At 37.0% G+C, this 20,375-nt stretch overlaps 1 protein-coding gene across 1 annotated transcript in view; it reads right to left on the reverse strand.

Annotated features, from left to right (window-relative positions):
* The window catches only part of LOC126259305 (exosome RNA helicase MTR4), a 99,214-nt gene that overhangs the window by 54,236 nt on the left and 24,603 nt on the right, over positions 1 to 20,375 (reverse strand). Inside the window, exons 4-9 of the mRNA XM_049955977.1 lie at positions 7,594 to 7,768; positions 6,357 to 6,671; positions 6,043 to 6,277; positions 2,369 to 2,500; positions 2,123 to 2,283; positions 405 to 681 (exon numbers count right to left, since the gene is read on the reverse strand). Coding sequence (XP_049811934.1) covers positions 405 to 681; positions 2,123 to 2,283; positions 2,369 to 2,500; positions 6,043 to 6,277; positions 6,357 to 6,671; positions 7,594 to 7,768 — 1,295 coding nt within the window. The remainder of the gene's footprint in view (positions 1 to 404; positions 682 to 2,122; positions 2,284 to 2,368; positions 2,501 to 6,042; positions 6,278 to 6,356; positions 6,672 to 7,593; positions 7,769 to 20,375) is intronic.

Genomic DNA, 20,375 nt, shown 5'->3' on the forward strand with positions numbered 1-20,375 from the left:
TCCATATCTCATTCTCTCTTCCCGCTGAATCTTGGCTGTTCGTTCCTAACACTTCATTGTAATGTGTGACTCCTGATTTAGGGTTAAGAATATTTCTACCTTGCCTTTAGTGAACGTACATTCATTCTTTAATACAGTTGTTTATCTGTATCCTTTAAAAAAGTTAATTTTGAAAGCCATGAGATTGTAAATATGTATGTGTACCTATATGGCTTCTAAGCATGCATCTCACACAATACTTCTTTTTTTCATTCCATACGTATTATACATGTGAAGGCAACATACATTACAGTGTAACGAAAAGTATACAGATAAAATAGCAGCAGCACAAAAATTGTACAACAAATATGCACATCCCAAAAGAGCACACAGCAAGTGAAGATAATGAATTTGTAAGCACTTACTTTCATACAAATGAGGTATAGATGACTGGTTTTGAAACTGGAAGAAACTTCTCTCCAGCATATATTCCGGATTAATTTCTTCCACACGCAAGAGATTGAGGACCATATTATAAGTAAGATGGAAAGCCGAGTTTATGGGATCTGGCAGGCCTTGCACAATGTCACGGCCTACAGCTGGGCTTACTTTTTCATCAATCATAAGGATTACAATCCCTTTTTCATCCAAACCACGTCGACCTGCTCTTCCAGACATCTGAATATATTCTCCTGATGTAAGCTATAAATATAAATGCAATGTCTAGAAATTATATCAAGAAAAAAAAACTGCATTTATCACTACTATTAAAGCATGCAACACTACTGAAGGACCTGGATAAAATAAAATTAACATTCACTTAATTTGATGTAGTCACTTCTGGCATCCCAGACATGTATCCTGGGCGTCAAAGCATGTATTCAGAATGAGATTTTTACTCTGCAGCAGAGTGTGTGCTGATATGAAACTTCCTGGCAGATTAAAACTGTGTGCTGGACCGAGACTCGAACTCGGTTCTTTGCCTTTTGCGGGCAAGTGCTCTACCAACTGAGCTACCCAAGCACGACTCACGCCCCATCCTCACAGCTTTACTTCTGCCAGTACCTCGTCTCGTACCTTCCAAACTTTACAGAAGCTCTCCTGCGAACCTTGCAGAACTAGCACTCCTGAAAGAAAGGATATTGCAGAGACATGGCTTAGCCACAGCCTGGGGGATGTTTCCAGAATGAGATTTTCACTCTGCAGTGGAGCATGCACTGATATGAAACTTTTGTAAAGTTTGTAAGGTAGGAGACGAGGTACTGGCCTTCAAGTAAAGCTGTGAGGATGGGGCGTGAGTCGTGCTTGGGTAGCTCAGTTGGTAAAGCACTTGCCCGCGAAAGGCAAGGAACTGAGTTCGAGTCTTGGTCCGGCACATAGTTTTAATCTGCCAGGAAGTTTCTTTTTAAAGCATTTACTGTTACTCCTGAATGGCAGTCACTGGGATTTTATGCAATTTCACCGGGATTTTATGCAATTACTCTCAAATAAATTGTTTCAACAGTTAGAGAGATGCTGGAGGAGAGTAATATACCTTAAATGATTATCTGCTACAGATCACAACAGCTTGACAATGTTCAAATTCAGTAACTGTGGAGTCTAGAATAGGGGTATTATTGTGGTGCAGTTCCCATACCATGAAAAATGCTTCATCTAATGAATGAACATGATAATATCAATTAGCTTCACATAGCTTACTAGTTCAGGCCACAAGAAATGAGGGTATGGCCATCCATATCAGGAATGGGTTGTAGACCTCCTCTGTGATTCTTCATATGTCAGTCAATACTGCAGTAGGCAAAAGAGTAAACGTACACTGCCACACCACATTGCACATTTGCACTGGCAGTACTCAACATTTTGTGCTCCTAGCACAGACATCAGAATTTTTCTACCATGGCTATTGAGTACATGCTATGCCAAACAATCATTTAATGAATTTTGGTTTTAACAATGCAACACTACACATGAATAAGTACATTTTAACTGCCAGCACTTTCGTTTGGTAAGTCACATCATCACACTCCCTACACCAATTCTGTAACACAGATAAATTTTTGCTAACAGTTCTTACCAACATTTACTCATGTTTATAGCTTCTACTATTTAATTTGCTTACTTAAAATATATATGATATAATTACATAACGAAAATCCTTTCCATCAAATTTTCGAGGGCCAGAAAATAACACCGTTCTGGCAGGCATATTAAGACCCATTGCAAAAGTTTCAGTTGCAAACAAAGCTTTTATTAAACCTTCAGCAAATAGAATTTCTATAGTTTCCTTCAAAATTGGCAATAATCCTGGAAAAAAGTAAAAAACTTTTAGAACACCTAAACACTGTAAAATCTCTAAAAACGAACTCCAACCACAGATTTCTCAACAAACCTCCATGGTGAATACCAATCCCTCTTCGAAGAAGTGGTAGAACATTTTCCACCTGAGGAAGCTGACGATCCTCTTTGGATAAAACATCCATTGCATTATTGAATACTTCATCCACTAATTTCTTTTCTTCAGCTGTAAGATACAGAAAAATAGTTGTTTCTCACTATTAGTTTACAAACATTTGGTAATGATTCTCACCATTAAATTAAGGATGCCATTGATGTTGCACCGCAGAATTCTGTACAAAATGAGACCACCTGAATATTCGTGACAGCTACTGGGAGTGAACTTCTGACTTGTTCACTTTAGCTATGATATCACATCAGACTTACAAACAATGAACTACACACAATATCCAAGGAGAAAAATCTCTCCAATTAAAAGTCAAATGAAGATAGGGGAATAACATGCGGACACATTCTAAAAAAATGGCTGGTGGAACCTTGTTCATCCACCTCTTTTCTGTCAGAAACAAAGAAATGGTTGATGGAACTGAAATTAAACAGGAATTGCTAGATTTGAAATATTGTCCTTGCATCTCAACAAGTCTCTCTTACATATTTTATTGTCTTCTTCCATTTATTACCTATTCACCATGATTTGTAACTATTTTTGTTTTTGTTTGTCGAAGCTCGTATGTGTTTCATTTATGTAATTTTATTTTCATCTGGTGTTTGTTTACATCTGATTTGTAAACTGCCTTTTCTGTCCTCAATTTTCAGATCTTAGCCACTCATTTTCCTCTTATACTGCCTATTACAACTTTGTTTGGCATGTGGGCCTGTGTGAATTTCCTAATTAATCTATTAGTTCTAAATGTTTCCTTTCTATTGCCAGTTGAAAGAGCTCCGGCTTTTGAATGTTAAGATATATCTTGTGTCAATTTTTGTGCCTGAGCTTGCTTCAGAAAGATATGTAGGCTGCTAATGCCAAAATATTGAAGTAATCACACCTTGGAATGGTTTACTTCTGCTGACAGGACACTGCAAGCAAAACAAAAAGAGAAAAGTGAACAACACAGGAACAAACAGAATGTGATACACAAACCAGACTTTGGCATCACGAGATCCAAAAAGTTTTGGAAAAGTGTAGTTAGAAATGGTAAATAAAGTAACTGACAAGCATAGGATATGAGAAGTATACAAAAGAGAAAAGAACAGAAACTGGACGAAAATGTAAGTTTCAAAAAAAAAAAAAAAAAAAAAAAAAAAAAAAAAAAAAAAAAAAAAAAATGAATAATGTTTGTGTTGAAAGTGAGAGATGGGTGGTAGGAACACGCTATGTACTTCAGAAGTGCTGGGGATGGAATAAAAATTACGCTAGTGGTACAGCAGGCTTAGAAGGTTATGGCTATCATTTCACTGAGCAAGCTACCCACAGGGTACTGTGTGTGACACGCATATATTCTGTCTTTATTCATTCCTACAGACAAAATTGCCTTTTTCATATCAAAAAAAGCTCTAATTATTACATCTCATCTGTTGTATATCATGAGTTGTTTCACCAGTGCACTTCTTTGTTGCTTTTCATAGCAATCAACCATTTCCCCATCAGTTAAGATTGCATGAGAAATTCTCTTGTTGCTACTGTGGATGCATTTTGTGCAAAAAGTATGTTAACAGTCAAATTGCAAGCACTGCTATTAGCTGAAGGGTTTGGTATGTAAAGAATTATGGAAGTGTGCATCACTGAAATGGATGTTATCAACAGGGAAGGTGACACAGTATCCAGACAATTTGACTGTCAACCGTAGCTGTGAAAACAAGTTTAAATGATACAGGAAGTTTAGTCTCACAGCAGGTCCAAACAGTGAAAACACTATCAGCATACTGAAACCAAAGTATGAGGATTGATGGAATAACACATTATTTTCATACCTTTTCTAAGAATGCTTCTGCATTCACAGAACTATAGTACTATATTTTGTTCCTCCAAACCAGCTTGCCATTATGAAAATCAAAGGAGACCTGATTTAGACTGGACAAATGTGGATTCAAACCTGCTTGCTCCCATATATATATGTAGAAGGAAACATTCCACGTGGGAAAAAATATATCTAAAAACAAAGATGATGTGACTTACCAAACGAAAGCGCTGGCACGTCGATAGACACACAAACAAACACAAACATACACTCAAAATTCAAGCTTTTGCAACAAACTGTTGCCTCATCGGGAAAGAGGGAAGGAGAGGGAAAGACGAAGGGATGTGGGTTTTAAGGGAGAGGGTAAGGAGTCATTCCAATCCCGGGAGCGGAAAGACTTACCTTAGGGGGAAAAAAGGACGGGTATACACTCGCACACACACACATATCCATCCACACATATACAGACACAAGCAGACATATTTAAAGACAAAGAGTCTTTAAATATGTCTGCTTGTGTCTGTATATGTGTGGATGGATATGTGTGTGTGTGCGCGAGTGTATACCCGTCCTTTTTTCCCCCTAAGGTAAGTCTTTCCGCTCCCGGGATTGGAATGACTCCTTACCCTCTCCCTTAAAACCCACATCCTTTCGTCTTTCCCTCTCCTTCCCTCTTTCCCGATGAGGCAACAGTTTGTTGCAAAAGCTTGAATTTTGAGTGTATGTTTGTGTGTCTATCGACGTGTCAGCGCTTTCGTTTGGTAAGTCACATCATCTTTGTTATATGACACTCCCCCTCCGCCCCCTCCCCTCCCACCACACCACACACACAAGACCAGTCTATTACAATATAGGAATTCACACTCTACATTTTCACACGGATACATTCAATTCTATTAGATACAATTTGTAGAAGCGTATTTATGATACCTTGCTATAGAATAACCCCAACATTCATTCTAACCTTTTCTCCTTAATTATAGTACAATCACCAGCGGCAAGACTTCCATGTTGTCTCCAAGCTGTATAGAACATGCCCTTTCCCAAGCAGTTAATGCCATCCATCATACTCATACTAGATTCTCCTGTGTGCATAGATCAAGTGCATTAGATGCAAGTACTGCTCAGTTTGAATGCCAAAATATATATTTGGACTGCTCTACCATTTCTTTTCCATCACATTATTTTGTAAAGCTATTCATGGTGTGAATACTTCTGTGTGTTATAACTGTACCGTTCCCTAAGTGAAAATGAATGTGGATTCATCGTTTTAAACACCCAGCGCAAAATATGCACTTGTATTTTCATGTTTCTAAATGCTGTACCAGCGAGAAAAAACCTTCTTAATTTAAGAGCTTGCAAACAATTTTAAGTTAATAACTATGATAATATCAACTAATTTATGTCTTTTAAAAAATACAATCAACCCTTTATCAAAGGTATTTTCAAAATTTATTATTTGTCAGAGTCACAATTGCGAGAGAGCAACAGACATTAACTTGAACTGCTAAGAAGCATTACAATAAATGAGGTACAGAGGTCTCGTGAAATGCTCAGACAACTTTCAGGGTTTGTTGCAATTATTCCTAGCAACTCATCTACAAAATTAATTCAAGTGAAAATTTACGTAGTTGGTGAGTTTGCTCTGGGCTGAAATTTGCAAGAAATGTTTAACTAGCAGGAAAAAGAAAGCAAAATAAGAATAATGATGTATCATTAGACTGCTGTGTATAACATAATTCTCAAAATATTCCTTTGCACCATATGATGATAATGGCAGAAAGACTAAATGATTAAACAAAAGTGTTACCAGTATTAAAATCCAATCTTGCCATCTGCATAGCATAAAGTTCACAGTCCTTTTTGCTGAAACTGAAAATAATGACTGGTGCAAATTGTCTCTCCATGATCATTTTTACAATTTTATAGATGTTTGTTTCGCCTTTCATTCCACCTCGTCGACCCCTCTGGTCACCTTTAGCAGCATCTCCAGCATTCTGCAGAACTGCCATTGCTTTGTTGAAATTATCCTCCTTGAACTGGCCCTGAAACAAAACAATTTTGCTGGTGAACAATTACAGGTAGAGTTTTTCAAAAAGTTCTACCATTCAATTTTCTACTTACTGCTTCATCCACAACCATGTGAATTCCATCGCCACCAACAGGAAAAATATAGTGCTGCAAAGGCACTGGCCTGTAATCGGTATAGACAACATGGCAAGGCTGACGATGTAAATGTGCTACCCATTCAGCAAACTGACGAGCATTTGGGATGGTTGCCGAAAGAAAAACGTAATGTACATTGTCCGGCAACAAAATAAGTGTTTCTTCCCAAACAACACCACGTTCTTTGTCACGCATGTAATGGATTTCATCAAAAACAACCCAGCCTACTTCACGCATTACTTCTGACCCACGATACAGCATATTCCTGAGGATCTAGAAATTGAAAATTTTGAAATAGAGATTATACTACAAAATTAAAAACAGATAAATATTATGAAATGCAGGCAAAATACTACATCTGAGTACAGTTCAGTTTAAACTGTTTCATATTTCTGCCACAAAAGGTACCAGACAATTTCATTGCATAACATCACCTCTATGTGTAACAACAAACAGATTTCAGTGTCACCATTTCACTCACTCAATACAAAGTAAGGAAGGACATCATCCAGGAAACAGTACCTAACTCTGCACTATTATAACACTAACATTTCTGTACAATTTTGTGTGTTGAATGTGCATTGAAATGTATGATAACTAGACAAAAAATGTAGTAATAATTAAGATTGTGTATAAAATGCAATGGACATATTCAACTGACAGAAAAAAAATGAGATTCTGAATGACAATAAGAATGGACAAAACTGGAAAAGTTATTCAAAAACCAGAGAATAATTGTGACTTTATGGTTGACTGGCCAAGAAAAAGAAAATCATTCTCCATGATAATGCACACACATTTATTTCTGAACCACAAAAAAGATGACAAGCATGACATAGTTGCCAAAAGAAAGGTAGGAAGATAAGAGAGTTCTGAAACAAGTATTCACTGAACAACAAACACTTGAAATACATAAAGCAGCCTGCACAGATTGCACGTCCTCTAATTAACACTAACTCTGTCACAATGATATTAGCGATGTGAATAAACAATCACTATTTTGAGGTACAGTCAGTTGCCACTAACCTGGTCTTAGATGGGTTGAATAATTTTAATCTTTATCCAACACATCTACACCCTGGCCAGTGTACTAAGTTTACATCAAAATCACAATCATCCAAAGAGTTCAACAGCAACTCACCTGGCACTATAAGACTAAGAACACCAAAATTACATCTCTGAAGTTGTTACATACCTCTGTTGTCATAATGAGGCAACTAGCCGATGGATTGATGGTAACATCTCCAGTGACAAGCCCAACATCTTTAAATTCTTCATAGAACTCTCTGTACTTCTGATTACTCAAAGCTTTTATAGGAGTTGTGTAAATCACTCTCTGCTTATCACGGAGTGACATGGCAATACTGTACCTGTCAAAAGAACATTTACCTTTAATATAATTTAGGAATTAAAGTTTCAGCATGTACTTTTTTACACCAACTGGCAATGATGCAGATAGGTACTAACATCAACATATAACATGAATTAACAAGACAAGCACAGTCAAACAGTTAAGAAAATAATCTCAATCTAAAGAGCCTAGTACATGTGTACACATTTATATAAATTCAAAATAAAAATTTCTGTCATATCAAAAACATTGTTACTAATTATTAGTTCATTTGGTATTGATGAAGAAAGAAGGGCTAGAAGGATGGGACAGAACAAAATCAGTTAGTAACTGAACAGTTTTACAACTCAATATTTGTCAACAAGTAAGTTTAAATGTGGCACACTGAAAGAAGTACACCAGAATACCAAGATAATTAAAAAGCAACATATTTTCTGATCACAGTAAGTGCGATGTCCCACCTGACATATGGTTAACAGAACTTTACTGTCTCTGACTAATTGGTATTAAAACAAGCAGATTTATTGAAATTTGCCCTTTTGTTCTCTCTTCTTCTAGATGGTATTTTCCACACATTCCTTTCATTGCTGACTATAGAGAAACATCTCATTTCTGATCTCAGTTTTCAGCACCTCAAATGCTTCAATTCTTTTCCAGTTTTCCCACAGTCCATGATTCACTTTTAAACAGTGCTGTGTTCCAGACAAACTTTCTCGCAAATCTCTTTCTAAAGTTAAGGCCTATGTTTCATAACGGTAGAATTCTTTAGATGAGGAATGCTTTTTATTACATAGTCCTCAATCGTGATATTACATTTATCAGTAATCTCATCGTCTCTTTCACCTTTGTTTCGTTTATTCTCAATCCATATTTGGGGCCAAGCACACTTTTCATTCCACATAACAGTTCTTGCGCTTCTTTCTCACCTTCAGAGAGGATAGCAATGTCATCAGCAAATCTAATCTCTGATATCCTTTCACCTATAATTTTAATCTCAATTCTGAATCTTTCTTTCTCTTCCTTTATTGGTTCTTCCACATACAGGTTAAACAGTGGAATGACTTAAGCCTAAAAATCTGCACATTTATCTCTTTGTCTTCCATTCTTGTTGTTCCCTCTTGGTTCTTGTGAGTATTTTATATTACCCATCTTTCCCTACAGCATACACCTATTTTTCTAGATATCAAATGTTGTCCAATGCTTTTTCTAAATCGACAAATGCTTTGAAGGGGTCTTGATTTTTCTAACATCTTGTCTCCAGTCCCTTATATTCTACACATTAACTTCAATAATTGTGCAGTTGCCACTTCCTCAATTATTTTAAAAGCCCCAAAGTAATGTTGAGAGCTAATTATTTTTCTATGTCCTCTTGTTACATATTGTGTTTTTAGATATGTTCCATTTATTTATTTACTTTAAATAATGCTGCATGCAATAGTACATTCTGCTCCATCAATTATCTGTTGTTTCTTGTTTAAGTATTTAAAAGTGAATAAGCTTCACTGGAGTGTATTCCTTTAAAGACAACAAAATAGTTACTTATCCTTACAACAAGAATTTATCAAGAGATTATGGGCCCAGATACATGCAAGCAGAAAATTCGATATATAGCTATTCATCAGCTATTATAAAGGAGCACACAAACAGGTCACTGATGCATTGTATTTTAGCAAATAATAGAAAGCAGCGTTAGGCGGCAAATTAGCTGCAGGGAATGAAAGTCATTGAATTTTGTTGATAATCAGTCAAAGTGCAGTCAGAGAAGTCCGTTACATGCTCTAAGTTCACATATAGTATATTTGCCTGTTATCGATGGATTCTATTAAGTCACAATTGGAACTTTTGTCAGAGTATCATTATGAAAATCTCAATTACGTCTCTTGGTGATTTAAACTATACATAACATTAAAGTCGAAAAAGTTGTACTCAGTAGCAACTGGGCAGCAAGTTAAACTGATAGGAGGAGAAACTGTACTAAATGTAAAGTCTTGGATTGAGAAAGATCATGGGGCACAATTTTTTATAGGTTTGAATGTCAGCAGCAATGTAGCCACGAAAAAAGCAAATTGTAAGTCTGCTAGTCAAATGTTTAAAAAATTAGAAATGCTATGTCGGAAACCAGATTCAGTGATCGAAGGTTTGCAGAGAAATTTCTTTAGTTAAGCGGGTATTACATGACGATCCACCACAAACGGTACTGGTCTAATGCGACAGCCATCTAGTGGTAGAACGAGTGAAACCACGAAAATTAGCAGACACATTATCTGTGCACCAGAATTGAGAGCAGTTCTAAACTGCCATCAATCCGTGCATGCACACTTGGCAGCGATAACTCACGCATGTGCAGAAGGGGCTACCGCAGTGTTTTCTGCTTGTTATTTGCTTACTGCTTGGTGGCTATTAGCTCATTTCAGATTTTCGTGTTGGGGTTTTTTCGCGGTTTTTTCCTTCTTTTTTTACAGTAAGTAGGTTTTCATAGATGCAGGGAAAATACTTTTTTTTTTGCCAGTAGACTTTCTTTTGGACTAGGTGTTTGTGGAAGTATTATTTCTATTGATTATTTCATATTCTAAAAACGAAATGGAGCAAAGAGGCACTAAGTGTTTTAATTCAGGCATACAGTGAGGAAAAGTGTATGTGTTACTCACTGCATCATAATACGATATGTCGGCAATTGTTTCTTTCTGAGTAATAAGCCTATAATGCCACATAGTGATTTTCGATTTAGATCATAATGCCTTAGCTTACGAAAGTTCATGTTTATTTTGATTGCATCTCTTGTTTATTTCAGCATGCCAGAAAAGAGAAACTGGCAGTGATAGGCAACAAAGTCTGTGCAGTTCCGCTCAGTGTTATAGACAAGGACTGAAAAACTCTGAGTAGCACTTATAAACCGTATATTCAAAACTTGGAAAAATATCACAAGCACACCTTTTAAGTATTGGTCCTTTCAATTGCTGCAAACTGCAGTGCATACATCCACAACAACTTTTGAAATGGTGGGCTGTGCTATTCTGTGGCTAAAAGCCAAGACTCGTAAAAGATTCCCCATTCACCAGGGAACATAATATTACAACCAGCCAACATAACAGGGCATTTACCGGTATTTTATCAGTGATATAGGCTGGTATGATCGCAAAATGTATAAACATATGATTTAATTCTTACTTTCGAGATAGCCTCCCTCATGACTGTGCCACACTTTCTGAATCCATTTTCTATCATAGACAGCAGCGTCTCAAAACAGGTCACATTCATTCTAACAAAGTTTCGAAATTCTTGTGGATGTTCGGGCCTCAGTTCTTTCATTAACAGTGAATATATTCCCCTGCCTTTGTCCCTTCTTTTCAGCCAGGGTTGAACCCAACAACGTCTGACTTTTCGTTTTCGTCGCCGTTCTGCCCTAATCCGAATATTTACTGTCACTGCCAGGGCAATAGTTCCAAAAACAAGTGGATCCTCCATGTTGCTGTATAAATGTAAATTTCGCTATACATATACCTGTGTAACCAAGTGTCGTAATATAAAACTGTTGAGTCTCTAATTCAGGACAGTACTAACCTACATAATAGAGAAACAATTACTTCATAAATAATGGTGAAAAAACAGTTTCATATTAAATAGCAACCTTGAGTGCATAGAAATAATTTGAACATACGATGTTCCAGTATATCATACAGTCCCCCTTGAGTTGCGGGGGGTAGAACGAATGACTTTACAAGACATCAGACAGTTCTATTTTCTTTTCGTGCATATCATCTGCTGCTGCACGGGTGCACTAGGTACATCCCACATGGATGGTGTAATAGGTCGGCAGTGAACTAGTCTGTAGTAACAGGTATGCACGTTAGGGGCGCTGGTGCATAGGTGTAATGTTTAGGCACATCGTGTAATATGGGATTTACAAATATGATACTAGTAAGTCAGCTACGCAGAACTTCAAGAATATGCAGAAGATTTAGAGGCAGAAGGTGAAGCTGTGAAACAGGTGGATTATGTCACAAATTCTCAGAATGTTAGTGCCAAAACTTAACCACTTCTGTATTACATGGGGTAGCATCCAACAAAAATCTCAACACATTAATTGAATGTCTATATCTGTGAGAAGATAGAAGTCAAACGTGTCCCAAAATGCTTTCATCTCAAAACAAAATATACCCCCTTCAAAGCAAGTCGGCAGGAAAAGTCTACAGTTCAGCGTTTCAAATGTGGCAAAAACAGGCATGTAAGGAAACAAAGGAAACAGTGCAAGTATATATCACGTGGCAATTATTCAGCATATTGTAAACACAATTATTCATGCAACAACTGCAAACAGGAGAGTCATTTTGACAGGAAACGTCCAAATGCAACATTAGGAAGAAATGCACAAGTGAAAAACAGACAGCAAAGAATCAAAAGGTTTCAAAAGAAAAGCATTTGTCACTGTTGAATTACCTGTTGCCAACATAAATGATAAATCTGCAGTCTGACAGAGAAAACACTTGGTACAAAGATCATGGTGCCACACACCACATGACATTTAGGAGGACTGGGTAATAATTTATGCAAAACTAAATCAATGTATGAAAGTTTTGAATGGTGGTGCCACTGAATTAGAAGAAACTGGGGTGGAAGTAATTGAATTAGAGCCTTTGATGGAGAACAGTGGTATGACATAATCTGGAAAAATCTTTTATGTGTACTGAATACAGAGTTCAATTTATTTTCTATCACTGAAGTCTTAGATAACGGATATGTTCAGATTGCAAATGTGGACATCACAGTTTTCAAAACCACTGACAATTTGCAAACTGTAGCAATAGGTAAACATGAGTAACAGATGTACAAAATGTTGTTCTGTACAAAAGAATTCAACAAATGCATGGCACCAAGCTCAATTAAAATATGGCATGAAATGTTAGCACATACAAATGTTGCATATGTTATAGTCATACTAAAAAGAAAAGGCACTGATTATATTGACGACAGAAATGGGTATGTATGCGTTGGTTGTCTCTATGGCATACACCATCACAAATCTAATCTGACAAATACAAAGATTGCAGAAAATACCCTGGATGTAATTCATGTTACTTGTGTGAAACGAATATCATGTCGTTAGGAGGAGCAAGGTATTTTATGTTGTTTAAAGATGATTTTTCCCATTTCCAAATGGTTTATTTTTTGAAGACGCAAGATGAAGCTATTGCCAAATTAGAAACTTTCATGAAAATGGTAGAAAATCAGTTTGGGAAGAAAGCAAAATGTTTAGTCTGAGAACAGAACCAAAATCAAGAAGGTTTTCTAAAAAAAAACTTTTAGATGAACTTGGAATGTTTCACATTCTGACAATCACGTACACCTTAGCTAAATGGAAGAACTGAAAGAAATGTGCAGTTGTCAAGTCAACACGATCAGCAATAGAGGCACAAAAACCAAATGAGAACCCGAGGGCCGAAGCGTAAATGACATAGTCTTTATGCTAAATCAAAGTGGAAGAAATGCAATAAAAAAAAATAGTTCTGCTTAATTGTGGTTTGGACGAAAAATAAATCTTACTAAGTTACGAAGTTTTGGCTGTGAGTGCTATGTTACGACTATGGATCACAAACAAAGACTGAAAAGAAATAAAAGAAAGGAATATTTTCGAATATGATTTGGATTTTCCCTGCTAAAGAATATACCTAGCTAATGAAATGGGCATTGTTGCCTCTGATGGTGTCATATTGGACAAAACAATAGAAGAAGAAGCTACTGTAGTCAAGACTTTCGCAAGAGAAAAGAGGAATGAAATTGAGTATCAGTATCCAGAAGGAAACCAGAATCTGATGATCACTAGGTGATACCATTGAAGAGTGTAACTTTTCTTCTTATTACATGACACAAAATAGAAAATCCCTGCCAAAACTATGTGAGTGATGAAACCTTACACACATTTACAGACTACGAAATGGCTTTGCAATGCAGTAATACTGGAAACTTTGGCATGGTAGGCAAAGTTGAAGACACTTATATTTCAAATACCTTGAAGGAGAAAAATTACTACAAAGCAATGTCTGATAAATACAAATCCCTAATAAAATTCAAAATTTTGAGTCTTGTAGAACTTCCAAATAATGTAAAACCTTTAACCTGGTGCTGGGTATTGCATAAAAAGTGAGACGGAACGTTATAAAGCCAGACTAGCTACAAGAGGTTTAGAGCAAGAGGAAGGACTGATGTTTGCTGTACAGACAGCATTTCTACAAAGAAATCTGCATGAACCAACCTGATGGATTCAACGATGGTACAAACAGAGTTTTCAAGATGAAAAGTTTATATAGCGTAAAATAAGCTCCAAAGAACTGGAATGAGAAACTTCCAAATTATCTGCTATCATTAGGATTTGTTAACACTGACAATGACCCTTGTATCTACTGTAATGAAGACAGAAGCATCATTATAGAATTGTTCGTTGATGATGGGTTTGTTCTTGAAAGGAACACAGACAGCATTACTGAAGTTTTGAACAAGCTGAATCATAAGTCTGAAATAACAACTGACAGAACATTTTGAAATCAAATGTCATATCTTGGGAAGGAGATTAAAATAAGTGCAGAGGGAATTTTTGTAAATTAGCCTATGTATACAAAGAAAATCTTAAGACAGTTTAAGTTTGATGATTTGAATCCAGCAGCTACACCTACACAGCATGGAATGATGACAGATGAAGAAAATCTTGTCACTGATGTTCCACTGTGAAGGACTGAAGCCAACAGAGAAGCTACTGGGAGTCTGCTGTACCTCACAACAATATCTCATCTCATCCATATATGTTTTGCTGTTAATTACTTGCATATATTTAATAATAAAAGAATGGTTAGTCACTGGAAAATGCAAGACATATTTTTCAGTGCCTAAAAGGAACTACGACGTTTGGGATATTCTTTGATGGAGAATAAACACTGCTTGCCTTTGCTGATTCTGACTTTGGAGGTGATATCTCAACTAGACACTCGACCAGTGGAGTTCTTATCATGTGTGGACCACCCACTGTCTGGTACATTTAAAAGCAACATCTTGTGGCAATTTCAACCGCTGAAGCAGAATATCAAGACGCCGTCTCTTCGATCGAAGCTGTATGTTGGGTACAATGCCTTGGAAAAGAACTTGGAGTTTCAGTTCTGAATGAAGTGACAGAACTCTGTACTGATGATCAAGCTGGCACACATATGTTGTAGAATACCTATGAAAGAAAATAACAAGAAGCAAGAAACATACTGATATTCCACAAAAGTTGATTCAACAACATATGGACCATAAAATTCAAACATGTACAAAGTTCAAGTAAACTTCCTGACAAACTGACAAAACCACCAACTTGCAAAGTGTTTAAAGAATTAAGAAGAAAAATAATTACAGAGGAGTGTTGAGAGTTAACTATTTTTCTATCTCTTGTTGGTATATGTATATGTTCTATGTTTTGTTTTCTTTCTCTCTTTTTTCCAACACCGCTGTAAGTAGCTCTTTGTTCAGTCAGTTGTCTGTTGTTTCTTGTTCGAGCATATTATAAGTGCATCAGTTACATTAAAGTGTACTCCTTTAAATGCACGATAGTTGCTTATCCTTAAAACAAGAATTTATCACGACTATTGCTTCTGTTTAGTCTGACTGCAAGCCTTGTAAATCTCTGCCAAAAACAGTTTCTAATATCATATCTCCTACATCTTCTAAAAATGACACTAATTTCTTTTCTATCAAGTCAGCAGGCAGTTTCTCCACTCACAGACACCATAAATGTGCTGCTTCTACTCTCCTTCTCGCTGTTTAACAATGGAATTTCTTTTGCACTCTTTATCTTAACACCTTTGTTTTTAATTCCACTGAAAGTTGTTTGTCTTTTCTATACAACGAAGGTGCCTTTCAAACCATCTACTTCGTTTTTGATTTCTTCATATTTTTTCTGCACCCATTTGTAATGTTCCCTGGTGGTGAAACTTTTCAGTTGAGCAGTTACATATATGTAGGTCAGCCTTCAGATGTGATACTAATAATTTTCAACAATGTTTAAAAATTTCTCCCTCAGCTTTTATTTCATGTAAAAGTGCACTTATGTTTTTGAGCTTTTCCCTTGAACTCCACAGTTGGTAACTGTTTGTATGATGAATGAAGGAAAATGAACATGATGAACGATAAGTCAGATGATTATACAAGACGGTGGAACCAATAAGAAAATGATGTTCGATAAACATTTTCCTGATGTAGAGTATACGAAATAACATGGCAGGGAAATGGAATAGATAGCGCAGACTGTTGATTTATAAAGCAGAACAATCTGTAAAATTTAAAATGGGACTTTTGAAAATACCCTACAGAATTTTTTAAACAATTATTGGACTACACTACAGATCAGCTGTCACTACAGCTAGTTTTTCTTCAGTCACATTTGTTGGCTTCACCACCTCCAAACAAAACGTAACATGTCAACCTAACTTCTACCTCGGGCTGTGCTACAGATCAGTCTGTCACCACTAGCAGTTATTTTCCCCTCACACTCATACACTTTGCCAACTCGCAACCAAACTATAACATCGGAGTACAAAATGATATCTGAAGAAAATGTTTCATATTCCAAAAAACATACAAGAAATACATATGAAAACTAGTAACCAACTTTATAATCCATAATAGCCAGATCTTCCCCCATGAACCGTGGACCTTGTTGGTGGTGGGGAGACTTGTGTGCCTCAGCGATACAGATAGCCATACCGTAGGTGCAACCGCAATGGAGAGGTATCTGCTGAGATGCCAGACAAACATATGGCTCCTGAAGAGTGGCAGCAGCCTTTTCATTAGTTGCAGGGGCAACAGTCTAGATGACTGTCTGATCTGGCCTTGCAACATTAACAAAAACGGCCTTGCTGTGCTGGTACTGACAATGACTGAAACCAAGGGGACACTACAGCCTTAATTCTTCCTGAGGGCATGCAGCTTTACTGTACGGTTTAAATTATGATGGCATCCTCTCGATAAAATATTTCGGAGGTAAAATAGCCCCCATTCACATCTCCTACTAAGGAGGAAGTCATTATCAGCAGAAACAAAACTGGCATTCTATGGATCGGAGCGTACAATGTCAGATACCATAATCAGGCAGGTAGGCTAGAAAATTTAAAAAGGGAAATGGATACAGTAAAGTTAGATACGGTGGGAATTAGTGAAGTTCGGTGGCAGGAGGAGCAAGACTTCGGTCAGGTGAATACAGTGCTATAAATACAAAATCATATTAGGGTAGAGTAAGATTATGTTTAATAATGAATAAAAAAAATAGGAGCGCAGGTAAACTACTATGAACGGCATAGGGAACATATTATTGTAGCCAAGATAGACATGAAGCCCATGCCTACCTCAGTAGTACAAGTTTATACGCCAAATGGCTCTGCAGATGATGAAGAGATGAAAGAAATTATTCAGATAGTGAAGGGAGACCAAAATTTAGTAGTTATGGGGGGACTGGAATTCGATATTATGAAAAGAAAGAGAAGAAAAAGTAGTAGGTGAATATGAAATGGCGGTATGGTATGAAAGAAGAAGCCACCTGGTAGAATTCTGCAAAGAGCATAGCTTAATCATAGCTAACACTTGGTTTGCGAATCACTAAAGAAGAGGCCTGGAGACACTTAAAGGTTTCAGATAGATTATGTAATGGTAAGACAAGAGATTCAGGAACCAGGTTTTAAACTGCAAGACATTTCCAGGGGCAGATGTGGACTCCAGCCACAATCTATTGATTATGAACTGTAGATTAAAACTAAAGAAACTGCAAGGAGGTGGGAATTTAAGGAGATGGGACCTGGATAAAACGAAAGAACCAGAGGTTGTAGAGAGTTTCAGAGAGAGGATTAGGGAATGATTGACAAGAATGAGCGAAAGAAATACAGTAGAAGAAGAACGGGGAGCTTTGAGATATGAAATAGTGAAGGCAGCAGAGGATCAAGTAGGTAAAAAGACGAGAGTCACTAGAAATCCTTGGGTAAAAGAAGAGATATTGAATTTAATTGACAAAAAGAGAAAATATAAAGATTCAGTAAATGAAGCATGCACAAAGGAATACAAAAGTCTCAAAAATGAGATTGACGGGAAGTGCAAAATGGCTAAGCAGGAATGGCTAGAGGATAAATGTAAAGATGTAGAGGCATATATCACTAGGGGTAAGTTAGATACTGCCTACAGAAAATTAAAGAGACCTTTGGATAAAAGAGAACCACTTGTATGAATATCAAGAGCTCAGATGAAAAACCAGTTCTAAGCAAAGAAGGGAAGGCAGAAAGGTGGATGGAGTATATAGAGGGTGTATACAATGACGATATACTTGAGGGCAATATTACGGAAATGGAAGAAGATGAAGATGAAATGGGAGATATGATCTATGTGAAGAGTTTGACAGAGCACTGAAAGATCACCAAAACAAGGCCCCAGGTGTAGACAACATCCCATTAGAACTACTGATAGCCTTGGGAGAGCCAGCCCTGACAAAACTCTACCATCTGGTGAGCAAGACATATGAGATAGGCAAAATACCCTCCGACTTCAAGAAGAATATAATGATTACAATCCCAAGGAAAGCAGGTGTTGACAGGTGTGAAAATTACCAAACGATCAATTTAATAAGTCACGGCTACAAAATACTAACACGAATTCTTTACAGACGAATGGAAAAAACTGGTAGAAGCCAACATCGGGGGAGATCAATTTGGATTACATAGAAATGATGGAACACATGAGGCAATTCTGACCCTACGACTTATCTTAGAAGATACATTAAGGCAAAGCAATAGACAGTGTCTTGAAAGGAGGATATAAGATGAACGTCAACAAAAGCAAAACGAGGATAATGGAATGCAGTCGAATCAAATCGGGTGATGCTGCCGGAATTAGATTAGAAAATGTGACACTTAAAGTAGTAAAGGAGTTTTGCTATTTGGGGAGCAAAATAACTGATGATGGTCGAAGTAGAGAGGATGTAAAATTTAGACTGGCAATGGCAAGGAAAGCATTTCTGAAGAAGAGAAATTTGTTAACATCGAGTATAGATTTAAGCATCAGGAAGTCTTTTCTGAAAGTATTTATATGGAGTGTAGCCATGTATGGAAGTGAAACATGGACGATAAATAGTGTAGACAGGAAGAGAATAGAAGTTTCTGAAATGTGGTGCTACAGAAGAATGCTGAAGATTAGATGGGTAGATCACATAACTAATGAGGTGGTACTGAATAGAATAGGGGAGAAGAGGAATTTGTGGTTCAACTTGACTATTTGGCATCAAGGGATCAGCAATTTGGTATTGGAGGGCAGTGTGGAGGGTAAAAATCATACAGGGAGACCATGAGATGAATACATTAAGTAGATTCAGAAGGATGTAAGTTGCAGTAGGTACTTGGAGATGGAGAAGCTTGCATGGGATAGAGAAGCATGCAGAGCTGCATCGAATCAGTCTCTGGACTGAAGACCACCACCACCACCACCACCACCACCACCACCACAACAACAACAACAACAACAACAACAGCAGCCAGATCAGTAATTGTCAGTCTCGTGCTATCCTTGTTGAAAACAAACAGAATAAATTTATATCTTCCACCAAAACAAGTCATTAGGCTACAGCAATTCTTATTGGCTACTGTATATTATTACCTCATTGGTTATGACCAACGGAAATGAACAGTCAACAGCAGCACACAGCAGAACAGCCACCGACACCGAAAGTGCACTTCAACCTTTATTTTCAACAAGTGAATATTCGTACAAATCTAATGCTCTCCGGCATTCTGGTTGTAGTAGTAGACGAACACATCTGCATGTTCTAGCACTAGGCGAGACATTACAATTGTGAAGAAGCACTTATCCTTCAAATAAATATGGTGACCATATGAAAGTTTTATTTATTAATAACAAATTTGATGGATCATGACCTAAATGAAATCCTGTAGTTCTAAAGTTTTAACACCAGCCTGACCAGATGTTTTGTGCCAACAAGGAAGCAATAACAATCAGACAAGCGGTAAAACTTTAATGAATTTCCACTGAAGTCACTTCATGCAGAATACAAATCCAGACCCCGCAACAATGAGGTACATGGGACATTTCAGTATAACTTATTTGTGCTTCATATTAATTTTATTCCTATATTTAGATCAGAATATCGAAGTGATTAAAGGTAAGCTTGATATTGGTTCAACATTATGTGCAAGAGCAATATGACTCAGTTGCGTGTTTCCATACTGTGTGCATATTTTCTGGGTATAAATCCTTGTCTTGTGATTTTTGAGCAGTCTATTTGCTATTACTAGCCAACATTTATTGCAGAAATCAAGGAGGCTTTCTCCTCTCTCATTTCTATTTGTGAGTCTATATTTATTTGTAACCCCACTTCTATTCATTTCCTAGCATGGAGTTGCAGTTTCCCCTGATTACTAGAGTTTCACTTCTCTAAACACACTGAGTTAACCTTTCAATTCCCTCATGTATTCACGCTACCTAATCACCATTTCCTTGTGACATCAGCTTGTATACTGAACTATAGTTGGAGAAGAGTACAATCCTATAACTGAACTGTTCACAGTAACTTAGTTTTTGCCCTACCTACCTTCCTAACCATAACTAAT

The sequence above is a fragment of the Schistocerca nitens genome, chromosome 5 (assembly GCF_023898315.1).
Source record: "Schistocerca nitens isolate TAMUIC-IGC-003100 chromosome 5, iqSchNite1.1, whole genome shotgun sequence".
NCBI classification, from domain to species: domain Eukaryota; kingdom Metazoa; phylum Arthropoda; class Insecta; order Orthoptera; family Acrididae; genus Schistocerca; species Schistocerca nitens.